The following is a 24227-nucleotide window of genomic DNA, read 5'->3' as shown; positions in this document are numbered from 1 at the left end:
AATGGGGTGATGGAGAGGAGGGTGATGAGGATGATGAGGCAGGGTTGAAGGAGCAAGGCAAAGGGATGTAGCAGGCCTCAGCAGACACTCCCGTGAGAAAAGCAGTCAACACAAACATGCCATGGAGGAGTAGGGAAGCAAGGGATTGGTGAACAGAAGGAGGAGTGGAAGAGGGGTAAGAGGAGAGGGAGGGAGGGAGGGATGGAGGAGGATGAGGAGGAGAGACACAGAGGGAGGGATGAGCAGCCAGTCAACACATCAACACAAACATGACTCAGGCAAGGGGAAACAGAGGGATTGATGGAGTGATGGAGAGGAAGATTAGGAGGAGAAGAGAGAGGAGGAGGAGGAGGAGGAGCAGCAGGAGCAGAGACAGCGGGAGGAGCTAACATGGTAAAGGCCCCAGCAGCCTCCCCGGTGAGGACCACTTAACACAGGGATGTCAAACTCCGGCAAGGATGCCGAATTTGGACCTCTGAGTCATTTTATTTGACCCGTGAGATCATTCAAAATGCGTATTACATTTTCCTCACATACGCCATTAATTCATAATACATGCGTGCATGCATAATTTTATCCCATTTAAACAATATATATATTGAGTTTGGCCCTCAACCTCCTTTGAATTTGACATTAATTCAACACTACTAGGACTCTGGATAGTAATGGAGGAGGGATGGAGTGATGCAAAGAGATGTAGGGACAGAGGGGTGGACTCCCACTAAGTCAGTGATTCTCAAAGTGTGGTTCGGGGACCACTGGTGGCCCGCGACACAGCTCAGGTGGTCCTTGAGGAGATTTCTAATTTTCCAAGGCAAGCTAGCAATAGGCTACATTTGTAACATTATTACAAAGCTGCGCATAGCTGAAGTCATATTTTACCACAATAAGACAAGCTTGTAATGTGAAGAAAAAGCAAGTGATCTGCATCAAAATAAGCAGTGTCAAATTAGCACCCGTCAACTGTCAATTCAGTTGGCAGGTGGTCCCTGAACATTTTTGGGCGGACAAAGTGGTCCTCAGTCTGAAACAGTTTGAGAAACACTGCAATAAGTGATGATGTCAGAGGGAGGAGGGATGGAGTGATGCAAAGAGATGTAGGGACAGAGGGGTGGACTCCCACTAAGTGATGTCAGAGGAAGAGAGAGATGGAGTGCATCCCAATATGTGACCTTGCCTCCTCCACTTGTGCTTCTCTCCTCGTCCTGCCTCCTGGCCCCTCCTCTGTGGAGAAAACGATAAAGTTTTCCAGCTGTCAGCCTCGCCACAACAACTTTTGAGGGACTGTTTTTTATTCACCATCCCAATTGCAAATGAGAAAAAGACTTTACAATTGAGCTTTTGCAAGATATTGAAATATAATGCTGTTGTCAGTGATGTCATCATGACGAGAAGCAAGTGGAGGAGGCAAGTGGAGGAGGCAAGGTCGCATATTGACATGTACTCATTGAGTGATGAGCGGGCAGGTGGATCAGGAGGAGGAGAAGGAGAAGGAGGAGGGATGGAAGACAGGAGAGGATGATGGGCAGGGAGGTATGGGAGGGTGCTAGGATATGGGCTAGTAGGGGAGGAGAGGGCTGGAGTGATGGAGGGATATGCTGGGCAGAGGAAGGAGAAAGAGAGAGAGCGGGAGAGGGAGGGAGGAGGGAGAGTTGGCTCTGGCCGCGGGCTAATGTGATTGCAGAGATGCGATTAGAGGGCAGTTATGGGGTGTTGATGAAGGGACGGCTGGCTAGCTGGGAGGCCGATGTGGAGACCAGGGGGAAGGGTCATGTCTAGTGTGCGTGGTGGTGGTGTTGTTGTTGGCAGCAGCTCTCTCTCGCTCTCTCTCGCTCTCTCTCGCTCTCTCTCGCTCTAGCTCTCTCGCTCTCTCTCTCGCTCTCGCTCTCTCTCTCTCTCCCTCCCCTCCCTCTCTCTCTCTCTCTCTCTCTCTCTCTCTCTCTCTCTATATATATATATATATATATATATATATATATATATATATCTATATCTATATATATATATATCTATCTATATATATATCTCTATCTATATATATATCTCTATCTATATATATCTATATATATATATATCTATATATACACATACATACACACACACAACCACACAACCATAACCACTCTGTCTCCTCTCTCTCCCCTAACAGAGGCATTAGATCTGGGTCAGGGCGATGACCAATATAGAGACGAGGACACATCAACATGCCCCCCAGCCTCCCTAATCTCTCTCTCATCACTCTCATCTCTTCTCTCTCTCCTCTCTCTGTCCTTACAGAGGTGTAAGATGGGCCAGGACGTTGACAATAACACACATCCCACATTAACTAGCTTGACATATCAACATGCCTACCCTCCCCATAATTGATAACCTCCCTAATGTCCCTCTCTCCTCTCTCCTCTCTCTTCTCTCTCTCTCTCTCTCCTCTCTCCTCTCTTCTCTCTCCTCTCTCCTCTCCCTTCTCTGTCCTGCTAACAGAGGCGTTAGATCTGAGCCAGGACGATGACCAGCATGACTACGACAGCGTAGCGTCAGACGAGGACACGGACAGCGAACTGGCCACACAGAACAACAGCAACACGCAACGCAACAACCGCGCCAAGGTGAGGGGACCGGTGGCCACACACACAGACAGACACACAGACACACAGACACACAGACACACAGACACACAGACACACAGACACACAGACACACAGACACACAGACACACAGACACAGACACACACACACAGACACACACACACACACAGACACACACACACACACACACACACACACACACACACACACACACACACACACACACACACACACACAGAGTCATGCAAACACACGTGTAGACATACAGTGCTTCGAACGGTATGACAATACTACATGTGTCCTCTAATGGCAGCTATAGGGAATGATAGCAGACAACTTGTGATTTGTTCAAGTCCATCCTTTTAGCGCAGCTCTCAGATTTCCCCAGTTGTGTGTGGTTTTTTTTACCCTTTTAAACAATTAAGTGGTATTTGGGGACCTTCCCTTTATAAAAACAACATAGCTGGGTTTGGGGTGGAGGCCAGCCGTACCCTGCTCCAGCCAATCGGCACGCGTGTTTAGAATCCTCAGCCAATCACAATGTGTCTTTAACCCCCCCTACAGAAGGCAGAGTCCTTCAGTTGTGGTATCACTTCACCATCAGTCTACCACCACAGGCGTGGAACACATTGTTAATTGTTATGTGCCTCCTCTACACTAAAAGCTGGGAGCAGGGGTGTAGTGGGCGCGGTATGCGGGAGTACGCAGTCCACCCACTTCCCCTGAGGTGAGATTTAAAAAAGAAAAATTCTGTCTGTGTTTGAATACAAAAAGCGGTTGACATGATAAGTTGCCTAATTAATTGATGATCTCACAAATCGCGTACCACACTAAAAGCTGGGAGACTGGTGTGATGAGCTGTAACAACATTATGTCATCACGGACTGAGCAACACTGGCCTGCTGTGTTAATGACACTCATTAAAAAGGCAGCTCGGAGACTGGCATCACACACTCTTGTGCCTGTTGTTTTCCCCATTCACTTCACTTTGGTTGAGGTCCCTCCCTTGCTGCCACAGGAAAATGTAGATTCACTGCTTTGTGTGGAATGTACTGCCTGAAAAGTTTGAAAAAAAAAAGTTCAAATGTTTGAAAAACTTTTGGCTGATCCATGTCTGTCAGACATGTTAACCATCAATACTTTGATGGACGCAAGCGTCTGATTGAGGCATAACACTTGCCAAGGTTGGAAGTGGGAAATGGATGCGGTCATCCTGCAGCCTGTCCCATGTACGAGACAAATTGCCCATGGGGGATCCAGGTTCGAATCCTGCCTGGGTCATTTCCCTCATCCTCCCAAAATCTTCCCATCTTCAAGCACCTCCTGTCATCTCCTCACTATCATACCAAATAAAGACACTAAAATCCCCCCCAAAACGCTGCTGCCCAGAGTTAGAAGTTGGAATCCTGCTCAGACATCCTATGGCTGCAGGCTGTCCCACGTGTGGGCAAGCTGCCCATGGGCACGCAGGTTCGAATTTGTCCCGAGTCATTGCCCAGCCATCCAAAATCCTCTCTGCCAATTACCTCCTATAATCTCTTTACCATCATACCAAATAAAGGCACTAAAAGCCCCCAAATTCAGAGGCAACGTTTGAACACTGCTACCCTGCAGACTCACTGACTGAGGGTGGACAAACGGGTATGCTGTCCCAGGCCCAGTGAGAGATGGGGCCCAGAATTGGTTCCCCATGACACTGTATGTATTGAGAGGGGAGGCTGGGGGGGGGGGGCTTGCAATGCATGTTTGTCCTGGGCCCAGTCTAGGCTGTCAGCGGCCCTGCTGCCCAGAGTTGGGAGATGGAATCCAGAGCTCAGTCATCCTGCGGCTGCTGCAGCCTGTCCCAGCATGCTCTGCGAGGCCGGCGGCGGTGGCGGAGAGCATAGTTGGGCGGTGACATCAGCAGCTGGGGCTGCCGCGGCTAATCAGAGGCTCATTGTTTGGCTCCTGCAGGGAGGAAGTGGAAAGGGAGAGGTGGAGAGGGAGAGGTGGAGAGGGAGAGGTGGAGAGGGAGAGAGAGAGAGAGAGAGAGAGAGAGAGAGAGAGAAAGAGAGAGAGAGAGCGAGCGAGAGAGAGAGTGAGAGAGAGAGAGAGAGAGAGAGTGAGAGAGAGAGAGAGAGAGAGAGAGAGAGAGAGAGAGAGAGAGAGAGAGAGAGAGAGAGAGAGAGAGAGAGAGAGAGAGAGAGAGAGAGAGAGAGAGAGAGAGAGAGAGAGAGCTAGTACTACTGCTGTGCAGAGCAGCGCTGCACAGCCCCAACGCACATAGTATGCACATACACATAGATATTATATTATTTTAAACACACACTGTCAAATAATCATACTCACACACACCCATCTACACACATGAACGGAGCACACACTTCTACAAACGCGTGTGCACCTCCATGTGCACATGTACCCACACACAAGCTAGCTCACACCCAACCATGTCAAACACACACATAAATAAATACACATTTCTGCTCATGCACACACATTTTAATATGCATGACTGCATCCCTCTACAACAGTGTTTCTCAAACTTTTTCAGACCGAGGACCACTTTGTCCCCCCAAAAATGTTCAGGGACCACATGTCAATTGAACTGACAGTTGATGGGTGCTAATTTGACACATCTAATTTTGGTGCAGATCACATAGTTTTTATTTACATTTACAAGCCTGTCTTATTGTGGCGCAAATGACACTTCAGCTATGTTCAGCGTTGTAATAATGTTACAAATATAGCTTACTGCTAGCTTGTCTTGGAAAAATGGAAATCCCCTTGCGGACCACCTGAGCGCTGTCGCGGACCACTAGTGGTCCCCGGACCACACTTTGAGAAACACTGCTCTACAATCTAACAGATAAATAGACCAATGCATACACTTCAGTACTGTTACATGCACACAAATGTATGAGCGCAAACCACAACAACACTCGCATCCGCAAAAACTTACACCACCTCTCATACACTTGTACAAATACATTCAAACACACAGACACTCCCACAAAACTGATACACAAATAGAAGCACTCAAACACACCCCATAGATGCAAACACTGAGAGGCTGAGTCAGGACAGTGCAAATCCCGCCAAGTGCAATCATGGCTTTGACTCTACTGTAGTCTCTTGGGTGAGGTGGCGTGGGTGGAGAGGGAAATGCTCTCTCTCTCTCTCTCTCTCTCTCTCTCTCTCTCTCTCTCTCTCTCTCTCTCTCTCTCTCTCTCTCTCTCTCTCTCTCTCTCTCTCTCTCTCTCTCTCTCTCTCTCTCTCTCTCTCTCTCTCTCTCTCTCTCTCTCTCTCTCTCTCTCCTCTCCTCTCCTCTCCTCTCCTCTCCTCTCCTCTCCTCTCCTGAACTTTGTCCATGTGTGGACACGTATTGTGTGTTTCCAAATTGTCAGTGAAAGCCAGAAGAGAAAATGGTGGTGGCTTAGAGGCCTTGTTATTGTGACATCTCTGGCTTGGCCACTGTGGTTTCGTGCAGACTGCAGAGGGATTGAAGTGGATGCCATTGCAATGCTGTAAGATTCCTGTAGTTATGTATGACATGTAAACAAATACCTGTCTTGTGTCAGCTATTACGCTTTTGATGGGCAGGTATGAATTGTCAAATGGTGCAGACAGTGAGGTAAGGGCCTTCAGAGATTGGAGAGTGTGGCGCAGATGTGGATGTGCATGATCAGAAGCGTTATCTCATAGGTGACAAATCGCCTACCTAGGGGGACATTGTGCCAGGGTGGTTCAACCTGCTCATCATCACCTTACTAAAATAATTAAGTGAAAGCCCACCTGGGAAACTCCACAGCAGACAAGTGTTTATTGCACACATGCACACACAACAAAATTACATTTTATGCCTCTCCCGTGCAAGGGGGCAGCCCCCAATGGCGCCCCAAGGGAGCAGTGCTGCGGGACGGTACCATGGTCAGTGTACCTCAGTCATGGAGGAGGATGGGGGAGAGCACTGGTTAATTACTCCCCCCATCAACCTGGCGAGTGGGTAGTCGAACCGGCAACCTTTGGGCTACAAGTCTGACGTCCTAACCGCTTACCCATGACTGCCCATAGGTCATGTTTTGCCGAGACTGAGTTTTTTTATTGGTAGAAATCATCTCCTCCTTATCCTTCCACCCATCATGGTAAAAGCACTCAGTTGAGATTTTATGATGATACCCCTTTAGGGTAATTGCAGATGTCAAGAGTGGTGAGAAATGTTGGGAAAATAAGTCAAACACCCCTGACCCCAGAAAATGACTCGGGTGATTATTTTAGGAAGGTGACTGTATGTGAATGAAAAAATATATCCAAGGCACTCTTCTTCTGGGTTAAAAAGCTTTTAATAAACAGCTAGTTCATAGTAGAACGGTTAAAAATTGCCAACATGTTTCGGCCGACAATGGCCTTCTTCAGGGCTGTAAAAACATTTCAAATCTCCCCCCACTTCCCTATATGCATGTGAACGTCATCAAGTTCTGGTGCGCGTCGCGCAGGTCTCCAAACCGTGCGCGCCTGTGAACGTGCGCGCCATCTGGTTACTCCCGTCCGTGCTCGCACAGGTGCCCAAAACAAATATGGTAGACACCTGCTGTCCTTACACCTTATAGGCTACAAGAAAAACAGAGAGTATCATAAACCATTCTTAAAAACATCAACACTTCATAATAACTAATAAATATCAGAGAAATGAAATCATGTCGATGTTATCATTCAAACCCGGATATTGCATGGCATTTAAACTGTGTATCCATCTGCTCTCTTTTTGGTTAAGCAGTCTTTGTCTATCCCCTCTTCGTGTATTCAAAGGGATGTGGTCAATGCCTATTGCTGTGAAAGTGGCAGGTGCATTTGTATGTGTTTCTGTAAAGTGCTTAGCCATGGCGTAATCACAGTTGCCACTTCTCACTGCATATTTGTGCTCCGCCAAGCGGTCCTTTAAGCGTCTTTTGGTGCGGCCCACATAGAAGGCTTCACACAGAGAGCATCTCAGCATATAGATGACATGAGTCGTTTGGCAGTTTATGAAGTGTCTAATATTGAAAACTTTGTGTGTGATCGGGTGCGTAAAACTCGTAGATTTCTTCACAAAGTCACAGATCTTGCAATGTCCGCACTTATAAGTGCCATTGGGTTTCTGGGGTATCCACGTATTCGGTTGCTCCCTAGTGGAGATGTGACTGCGCACTACTCTATCACCTATAGTTGGGGCTTTTTTAAAAGAGAACACCGGGGGTTCTTTGAAGATGTCCCTCAGTGCGTCATCACATTGGAGCAAGTTCCAGTTGTTTCTGATAATCCTGCGGATGTCGTTGGCCTCCGTGCTATAGCGCGTCGCGAAGAACATTCGGGTGTTATCATTTACTTTCTGTTTTCTCTTTAAAAGCTCGCCTCGTTCCTGTGCTTGGGCTTTAGCACGGGCTGTATTCAAAACGTTTGATGGATAGCCCCGTTCTCTGAAGCGATCAAGCATCTCTTTACTTTTCGTCTCAAAGTCTTCTTCCTTATCGCAAATCCTGCGCAGCCTTTGGAATTGTCCATAGGGGATGTTATTGATTAAGGAAGGGGGGTGAAAACTTTTTGCATGCAAAAGGGTGTTTTTGTGTATATCTTTTCGGTAAATAGAAGTGTGTAAATGTCCACTTGTGTCTTTGGTGATTTCCAGATCAAGAAAATTGATTTTCGTTTTACTGTATTCCAAAGATAATCTTCAGTGCCATTCCACAACAGTATGACGTCATCAATAAATCTCGCCCACCAAGCTACCTTGTCTTTGTAGATATTGGTATGTCCAAATACATAGTCCTCTTCCCATTTGCCCATAAACAAGCCGGCATATGACGGGCTAAAACAAGCACCCATAGCGCAGCCTTTAATCTGCTTGAACAGTTTCTCTTGGAATAAAAAGACATTATTATTCAAAGTCCACTCTGTTAAGTCCAATAAAAAATCGGTGGGTGGGTTATGTGGGTGGGTCCTTGTATTAAGAAAGTGCTTAAGGGCTGCCAGGCCCTCTTGGTGGTCAATATTTGTGTACAGAGCTTCAACATCCATTGTGGCTAAAATGCACTCTGAATTGACAGTCATGTCTTTCAATTTACATAACACATCTGTTGTGTCTTGTATATATGCTGGCAGTGTAGGGAGTAGTGGCTTTATAAAAAAATCTACGTACTTGGAAATTGGCTCCAGTAGACTTTCGTTGCCAGAGATGACTGGTCTGCCCGGGGGGTTGGTTAAGTTCTTGTGCACTTTTGGTAAGAGGTAAAAAGATGCAATCCTTGGGTGGGGCTTGTATAAAAATTCAAATTCTTGGGATGAGATGAGGTCATCCTCCCTCGCTCTTAATAATAGCTCCTTTTTTTTTTGTTGCCTATAAGGTGTAAGGACAGCAGGTGTCTACCATATTTGTTTTGGGCACCTGTGCGAGCACGGACGGGAGTAACCAGATGGCGCGCACGTTCACAGGCGCGCACGGTTTGGAGACCTGCGCGACGCGCACCAGAACTTGATGACGTTTCACATGCATATAGGGAAGTGGGGGGAGATTTGAAATGTTTTTTACAGCCCTGAAGAAGGCCATTGTCGGCCGAAACATGTTGGCAATTTTTAACCGTTCTACTATGAACTAGCTGTTTATTAAAAGCTTTTTAACCCAGAAGAAGAGTGCCTTGGATATATTTTTTCATTGACTTGGATGGATCCTTCGTAAAGGATAACCAAAGAGCACCTTCGCCAAAACTTCAGTGAACGCCGAAGCCCTCTGACCATTTTTCTTTTTTCTTTGTGACTGTATGTGACCTACAGTAGGCTCAAGTTAGCATTCTACAAGCAGTACACTGAAGATGAAGGCTTCCCTAAAAGCCTGGGGCGGAGTTCTCGAAACCAAAGTTGCTAACTATGTTAGCTACTTTGTTGTTTGCAATGCAATTTCCCATTGGCAACTACCGAAGTTGCTAACAGGCTAACAACTTCTCTTTTGAGAAATACACCCCTGGCTTGCCGGGGGCACTGTGGCACAGCGCGCTAAGTCCCCCCCACACACATGGGTCTGCTAGTCCGGGACCCAAGTTATAGTCTGGCCTGGGTCTTCTCCCATCCCTGCCCCATCTCTTCCTCTCCCACTCTCTTCCTGTCATACTCCCGAGTGTCCTATCAACAAAGACACAGAACGCCCTTTAATAAAAAGCCTTGCTTGCTCTTAGCGTGCAAAACTGTTTTCCTTAAACCCCCCCTAGTGGTATGAAATGAGGCGACTGTTGTGCCTGTCAGCAGAGTTGCTGGAGTGGGCCATAGTACTCGCTCGCGGTTCCCTCCTGTTTACGGCTTTTTGGTTTTTGGGCGGCTGATTAAAGCTGTGGCCTGGCATTAGGGGCGGGTTAAACGGCTCTATCTGCGGGGGAGATTGCTTTTATGGGCCCGCATTCATCATGGTTTGGAGTTTGGAGAGACCGCCGCACCGGCCCGCTCACAAATGGGAAACAAATAGCCTCAAGGGCCGCACAGGTCCCGAGTCTCTCCTTCCCTCTCTCTCTCCCTCTCTCTCTCCCTCTCTCTCTCCCTCTCTCTCTCGTGCGTGCGTACACGATCAGTTGCAACCCATCTGGGCATGTAGAAGCGCGCGCACACACACACACACACACACACACACACACACACACACACACACACACACACACACACACACACACACACACACACACACACACAAACTCTACACAGCTACACTTGTGTCAGTCTTATATGAGAATTAATGTGCTGCCCTGTGCTGTAATGATTTTACACACGGCTCTGCTGATGCTGGGGGTGCTATCGAGTCTGGTCCCCACAGCTCCTATTAAGCCTCCGCTGCTGCAGCAGGGGCAGGGGCAGGAGGAGACATTTGTGTTATAGAGGAGCATAATTTGCTCTCCGTTTATCTTTTTTTTTCCTTCTGTCCCCTTGTGGCGTTTTATGCTGATTGCTCGTTGTTTTGTTTTGTTGTTGCTGCCGATTTCTGGTTATTTCTAAGAGGAAGTGAGTGTCGGCAAGAAAAGTTTGTCGGTATCGTGGTTCTGAATTTTCTTTGTTTTGTGTGTCTGTGTGTGCGTGTGCGTGTGCGTATTTGTGTGCGTGTGTGTCTGTCTCTCTCTCTCTCTCTCTCTCTCTCTCTCTCTCTCTCTCTCTCTCTCTCTCTCTCTCTCTCTCTCTCTCTCTCTCTCCCCCTCTCTCTGCTCTGTCCCCCCTCCCTCTCTCTGTGTGGCTGTGTCTCTATGTCTCTCCATCCATCCATCCATCCATCCATCTGTGTCTGTCTATCTCTGTCTCTATCTCTATCTCTATCTGTGTTTGTATTTCTTTCTATCTGTCCGTCCATGTGTGTGTGTCTCCATGTATGCGTCCATGTCCGTGTGTGTGTGTGTGTTCGTGTGTGTGTGTGTGTGTGTGTGTGTGTGTAGAGCATGGACTCGTCGGACCTGTCTGACGGCCCCATCACGCTGCAGGAGTACCTGGAGGTGAAGAAGGCGCTGGCCTCCTCTGAAGCCAAGGTTCAGCAGCTCATGAAGGTCAACAACAACCTCAGCGAAGAGCTCCGGCGACTACAGAAGGAGGTACACACACACACACACACACACACACACACACACACACACACACACACACACACACACACACACACACACACACACACACACTCAGCGAAGAGCTCCGGCGACTACAGAAGGAGGTACACACGCATACGCAGACACACACACACACACACACACACACACACACACACACACTCAGCGAAGAGCTCCGGCGACTACAGAAGGAGGTACACACACATACACACACACACACACGCACACACACACACACACATACACAAGCACACACACATAGACACACACACACACACACTCAGCGAAGAGCTCCGACGACTACAGAAGGAGATACACACACATACGCAGACACACACACACACACACACACACATACACAAGCACACACATGCATGCACACATGCTCAGCGAAGAGCTCCGACGACTACAGAAGGAGGTACACACACACACACATACACATACACATACACATACACATACACATACACATACACATACACAAACACACATACACAAGCACACACATGCATGCACACATACTCAGCGAAGAGCTCCGACGACTACAGAAGGAGGTACACACACACACACATACACACACACATACACAAGCACACACATGCATGCACACATACTCAGCGAAGAGCTCCGACGACTACAGAAGGAGGTACACACACACACACATACACACACACATACACACATACTCAGCGAAGAGCTCCGACGACTACAGAAGGAGGTACACACACACATACGCAGACGCACACACACACGCACGCACGAACGCACGCACGCACACTCACATTCAGCAAAGAGCTCCGACTACTAAAGAAGGAGGCACACAAACACACACACTCACGCACAGCAGGTCTGCACACTCACTCACACAGATGTGCACACAGAAGTTCACCTTGCATCATATTACATCATAGTGCTATTAGTCCCAGCTGTGACAGCTTGGCTGGAGTGCTTGTATCTGTGCAATGCAAGTCCCAACATCCTAATGGAATACAAAAACACGCACACGCACACACACACACGCACACACACACACACACACACGCACACACACACGCGCACACACGCACACACGCACACATGCACACTCACACATGCACACAGAAATTCACCTTGCATCCTATTACATCACAGTCCTATTAGTCCCAGTTGTGACAGCTTGGCCGGCAGAGTGCGCACACACACACACACACACACACACACACACAAGCTCACCTTAAAATGTACTTCAACAGACTCCCAAAAAAAACGTAATTGAATTGGGTCAGCATACTCTCACACACACACTCGCACTCGCACACACACACACACACACACACACACACACACACACACACACACACACACACACACACACACACACACACACACACACACACACACACACACACACACACACACACACACACACACACACACTGATTGACTGTCATATGCACAGCAACACAAAGACAGTGCTGTCATTGGCAAACAGCGTCCTCTTTCATTGCTCTCTCTCTCTCTCTCTCTCTCTCACACACACACACACACACACACACACACACACACACACACACACACACACACACACACACACACTGTCTCACACTCAATCTGTCAGCGAAATGACAAGATGGGGAACATTTTGTCATTATTAATCCAATGTGTGTCCGTTCTCCGTTACCCACAAATACACATGTGAAGCAGTTAGACCCGGCGCCGTATTGAGTCACATTCCAGTCGGTCAGTCGGTCGGTCAGTCAGTCAGTGTGTGTTCATTCCAGCGTGTTGTCATTTGTCCTCCGTGCCAATGAGTATTGGCATCTCCATCATCACCACTGCGTCACCTCTCACCCCGCCGCCGCTGTCACCGCCACCACCAGCAGCACCCATGAGACTGTGTGTGTGTGTGTGTGTGTGTGTGTGTGTGTGTGTGTGTGCGTGTGTGAGTGTGTGTGTGTGTGTTTGTGTGTGTGTGTGTGTGTGTGTGTGTGAAGCTGCCATTATTCATGCCCTCAATGGCCTGGCTTGTGTGTGTGGAGAGTTCCCTGGGTGCACATTCTGGAGCCTGGAGTCTGGACGGAGCAGGAATAGAGCCTTAGCAAAAATGACTACACAAACAAAAACCCTCTCTGGCCCATGTATAGGGTACACATCAAACTATTTCCTACCAGCCTTTCCTGTTCCTTGTGATGCGAGGCAAGATGGTTGAAGTTTTATTCAATACCGCGCAAAAGAACCATGCAAAGGTCATTTTTCTCATTTGCAATTGGGATGTTGCTCGGGTGAAAGCCACCTAAAAGTTGCTTTACATAGGCTGTATAGTAAAGTATAGCATAGTACGGTACAGTACAGTACAGTATAGTATAGTATCAGCAGCCGTGACCTGGCGGTTAGGGAGGTGGATTTAAGTTCAGAGGGTTGCAGGTTCGAATCCCCACCCTTACCTCTTCCTACACCTCCATCCATGGCTGAAGTGCCCTTGAGCAAGGCACCTTACCCCAAATTGTTCCAGGAACTGTAGCCAATACTCTGTAATTAACTGTAAGTCGCTTTGCAATTAACTGTAAGTCGCTTTCGAAAGCTAAGCGTAATGTAATGTAATATATAATACAATGTAATGTAATGTAATGTAATAATAGTGTAGTATAACCAAGGCAAGAGGCCACAAGCAGAAGGAAAAGACAGGAGGTACTAGTTTGAGTTGGACCCCTACACTGAGAGAGCTGAGACGAAGAAGACAGATGAAGATGGTTCCGCTGGCCTACACCACCCTCTCCTCTCCCTCTCTCACCCCCCCCCCCCACCCCACCCCAGTCCTCTTGCACCCCCACCCCAAAGAAAGCATGTCTTCAGATGACCTCTCTTTCCCCAAGCCCCCACCTCCCGGAATGCAACCACCCCGTTCAGTGAGCATCCCATGTAACCAGTTAAATGTGACGTTTTATTGTTTTAGCCATGTACCGCCTTACTACAACCCACCCCCGGCCCCTCCTCCCCCCCTTTTGTTGGTGTTGGCTTTGAGGCCTCCCCCCCACTTTTTACTTGCCTGCTGTAACAAACACGGCATTAAAAGATTGTTACCCCGTATATCCTGGTGTTTTTTGTTTGTTTGTTTTTTGTTTGACTGCTGTGTGACCCAAATTGACCCCCCACCCCCACCCCCCTCCCCTCCCCTCCTCCTTTACCTCAATCCCTGAACCCCCCCCCCCCAAAAAAAACTCCAACCCCCCCCCCCCCCCATTCTACCTGAACCCACCCCCACCCCCCACCCCTCTCCTGTGTAGATCACGCGGATGCAGACGGAGAACAGCGCGTTACGGGGGGGTCAGGCCGGCGGGACGGCCATGCCAGGAGCCGGGGGCGGCGGCGCGGGGCTCTGGCCAGGGGGGGTCATGAGACCGATGACCGCGGGTGGGGGCATTACAAGTTCGCTAGGGGGGATGGGCATAGCGGGTGGTGGTGGTGGGGTGGGATTCGGGGTACTGGGGCCCAGCGGAGAGGCTGCCGGTCTGGGCACGCCGCCCAGCTCGGCGCCCCCCATCCCTACGGGCAGCTCCAGTACGACGGGCGGCATCGCGCTCCGCAGGGACCGGCAGGCCTTCTCCATGTACGAGCCCGGCGCCGCCACTCCCGCACGCCTGCAGCCCCTACACCCCTCCAGCGTAAGTCTGACCCACCGGGACCTCCAAACACACCTCCGCATCGCATCGCTCTGCATCGCACTGGGCCAAACTGGGCAAAACTACTGTAGTGACCTTTCCTTTCTGTTTTCTCTCTCTCTCTCTCTCTCTCTCTCTCTCTCTCTCTCTCTCTCTCTCTCTCTCCTCTCTCTCTCTCTCTTCTTCTTCTCTTTCTTCCCTTCTTTCTTTCTTTCTTTTCTTTCTTCTTTCTTTCTTTCTTTCTTCTTTCTTTCTTTCTTTCTTTCTTTCTTTCTTTCTTTCTTTCTTTCTTTCTTTCTTTCTTTCTCTCTCTCCTTTCTCTCTCTCTCTCTCCCTGTCTACTGCTCTTGCGGGCTCTTCATTGGGTTTTTTTCTATGGGTGCATCTTCCTGTCTTGTGATCAGGGTCTACTTCCTCTTGGACTCTCTTCTTCAGTGCTTCTCTTCCTGCTCACTCCTCTTAGCGCTGCTGCTGTCGCTGCTGCCTGGCTAATCTAAACCAATAGCAGACACTCCTGACTCTCTACACGCCCCTTAAATACATTCACATAAATGTGGATCGTTGCCCCTCACTCTTAATACGCAGGGACAGACCACACATACTGTATAAACACAGACCGCACATATTTATAGACGCACACCCCTTAATACAAACACGCTAAACACATGTATACATGGTTGTCTAACTTCCTACCTTCTTACTACAACACCTGTCTGCACAACCCTCCGAAATCACCCCCCCCCTTCTCTCTTTTCTTGCTTTTAGGCCATTTTTACACAGCAGCTGTCCTTAAAGTGATACTGTCCCATTTTTGAAAATAAGGTTATTTTACACCTCCCCTAGAGTTAAATAATAGGGTTTTACCTTTCTCCTATATTTTCAACCGTTCTATGGGTACGGCAGTGCAAATGTTAACTCCAAGTTAGCAGTTAACATTGAGTCCTATGAGACCAGTTAGCCGCCAGCTGGTCTCATAGGACTCAATGTTAACTGCTAGCATGGAGGTAAAATTTGCACTGCCATACTCGGAGAACGGTTGAAAGTACAGGAGAAAGGTAAAACTCAACTGTTTAACTCAAGGGGAGGTTTAATATGAGCTTATTTCCAAAAATGGGACATTATCTTTAAACGATCGTGGTCTTGTGTGAATGTTGCCCCTTTTCTTTGCCGTTGCCAAGAGACGCTTAACTCCTCTTGAGCTTTGAGCTGTATAACAGACCTCAGCAGAGTTGCTGGACGTTGCACTTTGTTCAACGCATGTCCTGCCTGGGAATGGAAGTGATTGGAGTTGATGCTCGATGACTCTTATGTGAGATGTTGAACGTTTAACTGAGCTGGGGTGCATTTCTGGAAAGCGTAGTTGATATGTTAGCTACTTTTGTTGGTTCCCATTGGCAACTACTGAAGTTGCTAACAACTACGCCAGAAATGCACCCCTGCATTGCCCATCTTGCTGCTATGGATGCTCTGAAAAAGTCGAAATGAATGCAGTGATTTTCAAAGCCCACCCTCCTCATCCCATCATGCATTTGTCCTCCTATCATGCATCTGTCTATTCAATTCACATTATTCATGTGTCAGTTTATTCAGTCAAAATGATTAGTTGATTGTGAAAATGAATACAATTTGCAATACATTGTCGTCCACATCCATGAGATTGGGGTTTTCCTAGGTGTTACTCTTTGCTTGCCTGATGTTCTTGTGTTTCCCCCCATGTGCAGTGTTCATTTGCACATTGATTGCACGGCCATTTTGACTATGTTGTTGTACACAAAAGTCAATTTCAATGGTGTATAAAAGTTCGATTTTAATGGTGTGGTATAACACATCAAGCATTTCACCTCAGGGTTCAGACTGTTAACTGTGCCATCCAACCACAAGGTGGGGCAAGATACAGCACACAGCGCGAATTTGTCAGTATATGGCTGAGCCCATCCAAATGTTTCATTTTTTGTAAGCAGTTGTCCTAATTTCTGAATGTGTGTCTGCAAGAGAGATCTGAGAGACTATCTCCCTATTTCCATCCTTCGGTATCTCTCCGTATCTACTTTTCCTGGCCGTAGTCTAGAAGCTGTTGTCCTTATTTCTCTCTGTGTGGCGAGAGAAGAGAGACACAATATCTTCTGTCTGATTTTCCCTCTGTATCTCTATATCCAGTCGTCATAGTCTAGACTAGAGGCCATTGTCCTTATTTTTCTGTGTATTACTGTAAGCGCCCGCGAGAGATCTGCTTATCCCTCTGTGTCTATCTCCCGGTCGTAGTCTAGAGCCTAACTCACAGGGGCTCAATCAAGGATGGTGAAATGCCGTACTCTGGGGAATAGAATGCCAGCCAAACACTCCAGTTCAACATCTCCCTCCCTCTTTTTTCCCTCTGCATTGAAAAGCGTTTCCTGACTAGTCATAAAATATGTTTATGTAGCCTCAGAGGCTCTGACGGCAAGCCACCTAAACTTGATCAGAAAAACTTGTTTTTTAAATTATTAATTGGAAAATAGTTCTGGAGATAGTCACTGTGGAGTTTGGCTGGCATCACCTGAACAACCCAGTTTTACCAGAGTTTTACTTGTGTGTATCTGAAACATATGACAACCAAGCTGTCTCTTTCCCTCTCTCTCTTCTATGGCTTTACTTAACCCCCGGCACTGTCTCTTCTCTCCTGCCCCTCGCCATCTATAGTCATACAATCTCCTACCTTCTTAACTGTGTGTGTGTGTGTGTCTGTGTCTGTGTCTGTGTGTGCGTGTGTGCGCTTGCACGTGCGTGTGTGTGTGTGTGGTGTGTGTGTGTGTGTGTGTGCGTGTGTGTCCAGCAGGTCCGAAAAGGTGGGCCATCAGGTCCAAGTCCTTACGGAGGCCAGCACCTCTCGGCCTCCACTGAGGTGGGCAGGTACATGGTGAGTGGTTTTGCCTTTAACTCATTTATTTATGCATTTACTTTTGTCTGTCTGTCTTATTTCACATAACCTTAAAGGTACACTGTGCAGGAAATGGTCAAAAAAGGTACTGCAACTTTTTTGCTGCTCTTTGAAACTGGGTTGCCTATTGCCAAATTTGATATTTCCATGAAAGTTTACTCAGTAATAAACTAATATTTTAATAATAATCAATACTTAGAATTTGATGGTATGGTATAGTTGGTTTGGTGGTAAGTATTCATGAAAAAGGTTACATTAGCGAATGGGTAGCATAGATTTTGGAAATGAACAACTAAAAAATCTTACACAGTGTACCTTTTAACCAAGAAAATGTCCCATTGAGTTAAAACAAATCATGGCCAAGACAGGCGGTAAAACAGTTACAAAATACACAGCAGAGCAGACAAGAGAGCACATGTACACCACAGATAATATATTACACCCACTACAAATACAGACACTGGTCGTCTCTACTATTGAGTGCAGCCCTTGTGTTTACATGGCCTCTGCTCTCCCTATATGTATTGACTTTGTAGCCTATCAGCTCCTGAAGACATTTAGCTCAATCTGGCATTTCGCTCAGACTGTTTGTCTTGTTTTTTCTTGTTGTATCAGGTCCCCAAATCAGACAAGCACGGCAGCGGCACAGACAGCGACTACGACAACACCCAGACGTACGATGTCTCATTAGGGTTTGTGCAGCAAGGCTTTTTGGCTTCATTAGTCGCATCAGTAGTGCGCTTTCGCATTGCATTGCATTGCATGGCATTTGAGTGTGTCCGTGCATGCGTGTACATATGTGAGTGCTAATGATTTCAAGCCAACGTCCAAGTATAAGTGTTTGCGCGTGTGTGTGTGTGTGTCTGCATCTGTCTGTCTGTCTGTAGTGAAGTCAAGATCTAAATGAGTGTGTATGTGTGTTTGGAATTGGCTTAATGTAAGATGTGTTTGTGTGAATATTAATCTGCAAGTGTGTGAACATTTCTATAAATCAAATATATATTTCTATAACCTGAGCGAGGCTGATGACGCACTGAGGCGAAACGCGTTGTTCGCTCTAATAAAACGAGCATAAAGTCAAGAAAATGTGCGGTAGACTTCTTTCTTTTGATATATTCTATAAATCCATATAAAAAAAAAATATTAAATGTGTGTGTGTGTATGCATGTGTGCATGTCCAGAGCGGGCCGCAGCAGTGAAGAGGACAGCCGTGCGGAGATGGAGGAGGGCGAGGGGGTGGAGCCCGACCCCACGCTGCCCTGCACGGAGGACGTCATCCTCAAGACCGAGCAGGTCACCAAGAACATCCAGGAGCTGCTTCGCGCCGCACAGGAGTTCAAGCACGACAGGTCACTTCCCTCACCACACTACATTACATTACCAGAGATTCTTTAAGGATATAGAGATATGCCAACATAATAGGTTGCTATGGGCACCTAACATGACCAGGTTCCGGTCTGCCTAAAGGGACGTGTCATAATACTCCTAGCATTGAATAGAACAGTCCTTAGGTCTGCCTAAAGGGGGATCCCCCCCTCCCCCTTGCCATAATAGAACCAGGAAACAATGGGCCAATGGAACCTCTCTCTCTACTCTCTCTGACATTACTCTTAGCTGACGCTTTTATCCAAACTGACTTGTACATATTTTAAGTACAGGGTATTGGTTGCAGTCCCTTGAGCAGTGTGGGGTTAGGTGCCTTGCTCAAGGGCACCTCAGCCATGGAGTGAGATAGGTAGTGGAAGGGTAGTCAGATACACAGATACACACATTCAATGAAAATGTATCATCATTACACATGGCAGATGCTTTATTATAATTTATTATAATGACATTCAATACCAATATTGTTAATCGGTTAAGTGTTTTGATGTGCATTTGTCCACAGTTTTGTCCCATGTTCTGAGAAGATCCATACAGCGGTCACAGAAATGGCTTCCCTCTTCCCAAAGGTTGGTGCTTCATTTTGACTTCACAGTTCACATTAATACCTTGATTTGGTTATATGATTGAGTCTATTTGCATTCTATTGTATTCTTAAGAGATCGAGTTTTTGTCTCTTTCCTTCAGTTCAACTTCTTACTTGTTTCTTTCTTGTCCTCTCTCTCTCCCTCCCTCTCTCTCTCTCTCTCTCTCTCTCTCTCTTCTTTTCTCTCTCTGTCTCTCTCTCTTTCTCTCTCTTTCCATTTCTTTTCTCTCTCTCTCTCTCTCTCTCTCTCTCTCTCTCTCTCTCTTTCTCCTTTTCTCTCTCTCTCTCTCTCTCTCTCTCTCTCTCTCTTCTTTTCTCTTTCTCTCTCTCTCTCTCTCTCTCTCTCTCTCTCTCTCTCTCTCTCTTCTTTTCTCTCTCTGTCTTCTTTTCGGTTCCGTATAGCGTCCTGCCCTGGACGCGGTGCGTGGCTCGCTGCGCCTGCTGCTGGCCAGCGCGTCGCGGCTGCAGGTGGAGTGCCGCAAGGCTGCGCCCTCGGACCCTAGCACGGTGACCGTGGACTACCAGCTCCTCACGCAGCAGGTCATCCAGTGTGCCTACGACATCGCCAAGGCCGCCAAGCAGCTGGTCACCATCACCACCCGAGAGAAGAAGCAGTGAGGGCCACCAGTCCCCCCGCCCGCCCACACACCTGCCACCACCACAAGGGGGCAGCCAAGGGTTTTAGGGGGGAGATGACAAGCGGGAGGGAAGGGGGTGAGCAGCAGATGGGGGAGAAGAAGAGGAAACACTTATGACTGACACAGAGCGAGAACTGCTGGACGAGAGAGAGGAACATTTCAGCGAGGGGATAAAGGATAAAGGACGAGACTGCTGATGGATGGATGGATAGATGGATGGATTGATGGAAGGCGGGATGGAGAAAGGGACTGAGAGACTGATGTAAGGAAGAGGGGGGAGAAAGAGGTGGAGGAAGCCGTGTCCTGGATGGAGAGAAACTGGAGGAGGACAAGGGGATAGATGGAGTGGGAGAAAAAGGACACATAGAGTGCGTTTTAATATGGGACCTTGCCTCCTCCACTTGCCTCCTCCACTTGCTTCTCGTCATGATGACATCACTGACAACAGCATTATATTTCAATATCTTGCAAAAGCTCAATTGTAAAGTCTTTTTCTCATTTGCAATTGGGATGGTGAATGAAAAACAGTCCCTCAAAAGTTGTTGTGGCGAGGCTGACAGCTGGGAAACTTTATCGTTTTCTCCACGGAGGAGGGGCCAGGAGGCGGGACGAGGAGACAAGCACAAGTGGAGGAGGCAAGGTCACATATTGGGATGCACCCAGAGAAACCATAATCATGACGCTAAATGCAGCTATCACTACAGACAGACAGGCTCAGGGTGGGTGAATGAGAGGGCGGGCGGGCGGGTGGGGGGGAGGGACAGAAAAGCAGAAAGCCAATGGATGAGGCACTCAAGGTAGCGGTGACCTGCACACTACACGAGGTGGAAACCCCGCCCTCAGCCTAGCGGGTTGGCTACTCTGATTCATCTCACAGACTCTTCATTAGACCACTCGGTCCTCATCCTGACCTGCTGTGTGTGGGTTGGACCCCCACCACGCTCCAAAAAACTACAAAAAATAAAGAACAACACTTATTGGACTGTCCAACAACACGCGCAGACAAACACACACACACACACACACACACACACACACACACACACGGATGCATGCTTGCTCCACAGCCTGTCTTTTGGGGGCCAGGGCACAGAGACTGCATCTCTATGGGGCCACAGACAAGACAAGACAAGCCAAGCACTCCCAGTCACAGTAAAGAGAGCGCAGTTACGGGCCCCCAAAACTGGCATTGGGCTGTGTGTACGTGTGTGTCTGTGTGGTTTTTTTCGTGTGTGTGTGTGTTGTTCTCTGGCGTTGTTGAGAATTTTGGAGGATCGTCACCGTTTCTGTTCTTTTTTTTGTTTGTTCTTTTTATTAATTATTATGTCTGTTCTGTTGGCCTGTACCTGGGACTGGGATAGAAAAAATACTGACTTTTAAGAGAAAAAAAGCAGACACTTACACTGGAATTGTTACTGTATTATTGTTATTATTATTATTATTATTTACTATAGTTTTGTATTATTATTACTGTGTATCATTGCTCTTGTTTTTGACTTTTATTTTGTCACTGTTTTTTTGTTTCTCTCTTGGATCTTTGATCATTTTTCTGCGGTTTCATCGTCAGGGTTTGAACAGGTGGTAGGTTCATCTTCTTCCATTTCCTGTCCCTCTGCCAACACTAACCTGTGAAAACGGATGCTCAAGACTCGGTAGAACACTCCCATTCCTAGAGTGACGATGTGGTTTTTTTTTTTTTTTTTGGTGGAGTTTTCTATTGAATCAATTTCTGTTTGTCCTTTTTTGTTTTATTTTGTTAATGTATTCATCATGACGTGTTGCTTATTTCAATGTGCGGTTGAACAATAGCCAAAGGTGAAAGGGGACGATCTGGGTGTCTCTTTCTTTCGTCGTTCTTTCTTTCTTTATTTCTGTCTTTCTTTCTCTCTCTCTCTCTCTCTCTCTCTCTCTCTCTCTCTCTCTCTCTCTCTCTCTCTCTCTCTCATTGTCAGTCTCCCCCTTTTGAGCACAAGGACGATGGATTCAGTACGGTCTTATGCGAGGAAAAGAAGAAACTTTTTGCAAATTGATGTCAGAAGCATTACGTTTTTTTCAAGAGAGACCACAGCTCTTGCTACACTGTTAAGACGCTCATCTCAAAAAAAGTTCACAAACATATAACGGGATCATTTTTAAAACCGGTAGATTTACTTGTGTAGTAGTACTTTGGCTAGTCTTAAAACACCTTGTAGTGCTAGCAAGTTTTGGAGCAGTGGGCGTTTCAAAAACTTTTGTTTGGCAAAAGTTTTGTATTTGTTTTTTTTATTTTTTATTTGTCTTTCTTTTCCTTCAGAGCTACATGCCTTCTTTATCTATCCAAGTGAACTTTTTTTTCGTGGCAAACAACTTCTGTTGTTTTTGCTCTTCTACAGGAGTACTGTTTTTTAAAAAAGAAATGGCTTTTATTGTGATAAGGGCCGTTAGCCTCCCGTAAAGCACATACACACACGCATACATGAGTCCACCATATCAGCATGAACACGAATGAAAAAAAAAGAAAACAATGTACGTCAGTGATAATCCGATTCCTGCGTTTGTGTTTGATGAATGGAACTTTTTAAGAAAAGAGAGAAGAAAACAAAATAAGCTATAATAAAAAAAATCGCAAGTGAATGTGAATGGAGAGAGCGCATCTGCTGTAGCTCCCTGTACACTTTGGGAGCAAAGGTCACTTCTTTGTTATTATTAAAGGGTAGAAGTGGTCTTTTGTGCTGCCCTCTGGACAGAAATTCCTTTTGAAATGAAAAACAATCTTCCTTAAGTTGTGACTTTCTAACAAGTCAGACTGTTGCCATTTGTAGTACTGCTGATTGAGTTGTGGATTGAATTCTGGGTTGAGGCACGCGCGTGTCAGTATGTGAAACAGCACAGCCCTGTGGTAACCGTTGGTAGTACAATAGGAGGAGGGATGGGTTGTTGTCCGACTCGCTCACTCCTATCTCTTCTCTTTTAGCACTGTAGCTTTTTGGCATCTTTGTTTGGCTTTGCTTGACTATTTAAGTAGAGCAACATTACTATAAGAAGTTGGGATATTTTTTTCCATTTTCCTCTTTTTTTGTTTGTTTGGAAGCCAGTTACTCTAATGGCCTTAAGATCTTCAGCTGTGCTTCTCATGTCTTCCATCAGCCAATGTAATTCTGAAACAATGATCACTTTTCCTGCCAAATTCTAAGGTTTTTTTTTTTTGTAGTTCTTTGTTTTTTTCTACATTTATTGAATGCAACTTGGTTCTTTTTTAATCATGTTCATCTCCCTTATAAATCAGTGTCAAAAATGTGAAGAGATGGAAGAAAAATAAGATTGTCTTAGAGAAACTATATGATCATGATTGCCTTTGCACATCTGCTTGTTTTAGCTGGTTAACTTTGGCCATCTCATGCCTGGAGTTCATTGGCTCTGCACCCCCACGCCCCTCCCCTCCACATCACGCTGAGAAATGTGGGGCTGCAACACAGCCTGGATGCCCACCCTCCCAACCCCCCCAATCACTTTTGCCTCCCATGAACAAAAAATCCATATAGACTAGAGACATATATATAAATATAATAAGAAATATAAAAGACTTATATTTTCACAATATTTTTTAATTAAGCTAAATGTTTAAACATGTTTGTGTTTTTTGTTTAGTTCTTTTCTTTCATGTATTTTCGGGAGATCTTTTTACCTCTTTTCTTTTTGTTTGCTTTGGTTGGAGCCTCTTGGGGGTTCCAGAGTTCTGGTGTGGGTCAGATCTGGGCCGACCGGGGCGTCCTCAACAGGTGCCACAGCACTAATCATCTCACTACCACCCTGGGACAGTGGTTAACTCCCCACCAGCCTTCCCCCTCCTCTAGGGGACAGTGGTTAACTCCCCACCAGCCTTCCCCCTCCTCTAGGGGACATTCCAAGCAGCTGGTTTAG

General features: G+C 46.8%; 1 protein-coding gene across 4 annotated transcripts in view; it reads left to right on the top strand.

The window, feature by feature from the left end:
- Positions 1–20332, top strand: part of git1 (G protein-coupled receptor kinase interacting ArfGAP 1) — a 59227-nt gene extending 38895 nt beyond the window's left edge. For 2 of the 4 annotated variants that reach the window (XM_063205779.1, XM_063205782.1), the window contains 8 exons: positions 2479–2603; positions 11001–11153; positions 14429–14806; positions 17616–17699; positions 18336–18412; positions 18902–19069; positions 19609–19672; positions 20092–20332. In XM_063205779.1, the coding sequence (XP_063061849.1) occupies positions 2479–2603; positions 11001–11153; positions 14429–14806; positions 17616–17699; positions 18336–18412; positions 18902–19069; positions 19609–19672; positions 20092–20307 (1265 nt within the window). In that variant the 3' untranslated portion in view covers positions 20308–20332. The remainder of the gene's footprint in view (positions 1–2478; positions 2604–11000; positions 11154–14428; positions 14807–17615; positions 17700–18335; positions 18413–18901; positions 19070–19608; positions 19673–20091) is intronic. The other 2 variants (XM_063205781.1, XM_063205780.1) reach the window with 2 other exon arrangements.
- Positions 20333–24227: the final 3895 nt, after the last annotated feature.

Source organism: Engraulis encrasicolus, chromosome 8 (assembly GCF_034702125.1).
Source record: "Engraulis encrasicolus isolate BLACKSEA-1 chromosome 8, IST_EnEncr_1.0, whole genome shotgun sequence".
In the NCBI taxonomy this organism is placed as follows: Eukaryota; Metazoa; Chordata; class Actinopteri; order Clupeiformes; family Engraulidae; genus Engraulis; species Engraulis encrasicolus.
Note: the sequence above shows the minus strand (reverse complement) of the source record. Positions and strands in the feature narration are given on the sequence as shown.